Genomic DNA, 1,712 nt, shown 5'->3' with positions numbered 1-1,712 from the left:
GGATAGGGCACACCATACGAATGCCTGAACACCGCCTGCCCCGCCAAGTCCTCTACAGCCAACTACTGGGCGCAAAGCGCTCCGCTGGAGGGCAGAAGCGGCGCTTTACTGACTACACCAGGGACATCCTAAAGCGAGCGAACATCCCCCTCACTCAGCTTGAAAACCTGGCCACCAACAGATCTGCCTGGCAGGGAACCTGTGTGTCTGTCTGTTTGTCTCTGTGTGTGTCTGTCTGTGTGTATGTGTGTGTGTGTGGTGTGTGTGTGTGTGTGTGTGTGTGTATGTGTGTTCCGGTTCTTACCCCAGGTGTGTGTGTGTGTTCTAGTTCTAACCCCAGGTGTGTGTGTATGTGTGTTCTGGTTCTTACCCCAGGTGTGTGTGTGTGTTCTGGTTCTTACCCCAGGTGTGTGTGTGTGTGTGTTCTGGTTCTTACCCCAGGTGTGTGTGTGTGTGTGTTCTGGTTCTTACCCCAGGTGGGGTCCTCCGTTCATGAGGTCAAACACCTGCGCCGGGTTGAGCAGCTGTTTGAAGCGGCGCAGGAACTTCACGCCCTGGTTGTCTCCTGACTTAGAGTTCACGAAGACCAGCAGGGGGGAGGAGCAGGAGGGGGGCGACGAGGCCTTCCAGAAACCTGAATATAATATATAATACACATGTTAATACACCAAGCCTGTACAGAGAGAGAGAGTCAATGAACTGAGAGAGAAAGCACGCAGGGCTTTTTATGCAATCAAAAGACAAATTTACATTCAGATTCCAATTCTAATTTGGCTCAAACTACTCCAAGCAATTATTGAACCCATCCTGCTCTATGGAAGTGAAGTGTGGGGCCCACAAACAAACCAACTTTTTGACCAATGGGAAAAACATCCAATTGAAATTGCAAACACCGAATTTTGTAAAAGCATTCTGCAGGTACACAGGACAACCACCAACAATGCCTGCAGAGCTGAATTAGGCCAATATCCACTACTACTAAAAATCCAAAAAAGATCAATTAAATATTGGCTACACCTAAAACAAAGTGACCCCCACTCCTTCCAGCACAAAGCCCTGCAAAGCCAAGAGATGAACAGGAGTCCCCTCACTCAGCTGGTCCTGAGGCTCTGTCCACAGACAGGTTCCCCCTCTGCTCTGCCTCAGGACCAGCCTGAGAACATATCAATTAGACTCAACCAAATTATAACACATCAGAAACAAACCTACCTCACCCATTGGAACACTAAAACACAAACACAGAGCAAAATGCAGTGTTATCTGGCCCTAAACAGACAGTACACTGTGGCCCCCTACCTGACCACAGTGACTGATATTAGACACAGAGTGATGTTGACAAAGTACAGACTGAGCGCTCACAGCCTGGCCATCGAGACAGGCAGGTATAAGAAAACATGGCTGCCCAAAGAGCAGCGGCTGTGCCAGCAGTGTGGAGAAGCTGCTGTCGAGACAGAGCAGCACTTCCTCCTGCACTGCCCCAAATTTAAAAATGTTAGAGAAATATATTTTAACAGATTCGGCCAAATACACCAAAATTTTAGAAGCTCCCCTGAAGAGCAATTTAGATTAGTTATGGGAGAGCATAAAGAGAGCTCCGTCCTTGCAGGACAGTTTATTTCGGCTTGCCACAAAATTAGGACATAATACACCAGGTCTCACTCACACACGCACGCACGCACGCACGCACGCACACACACACACACAATATAATA

The 1,712-nt window shown here is 48.4% G+C and overlaps 1 protein-coding gene across 1 annotated transcript in view; it reads right to left on the bottom strand.

Moving 5' to 3' along the window:
- LOC307270929 (diacylglycerol kinase delta-like) overlaps nucleotides 1-1,472 on the bottom strand; it is a gene marked incomplete at both ends in the record, with an annotated part of 18,311 nt that extends 16,839 nt beyond the window's left edge. The window contains 4 exons of the mRNA XM_080054817.1: nucleotides 472-634; nucleotides 1,092-1,153; nucleotides 1,215-1,225; nucleotides 1,360-1,472. Coding sequence (XP_079910943.1) covers nucleotides 472-634; nucleotides 1,092-1,153; nucleotides 1,215-1,225; nucleotides 1,360-1,472 — 349 coding nt within the window. The remainder of the gene's footprint in view (nucleotides 1-471; nucleotides 635-1,091; nucleotides 1,154-1,214; nucleotides 1,226-1,359) is intronic.
- Between the last annotated feature and the right edge of the window lie 240 nt (nucleotides 1,473-1,712).

This window comes from Ammodytes marinus (assembly GCF_949987685.1).
Source record: "Ammodytes marinus genome assembly, contig: scaffold_462, whole genome shotgun sequence".
NCBI lineage: Eukaryota > Metazoa > Chordata > Actinopteri > Uranoscopiformes > Ammodytidae > Ammodytes > Ammodytes marinus.
The sequence above is the reverse complement of the archived record's forward strand: the minus strand, read 5'-3'. Positions and strand labels throughout refer to the sequence as shown.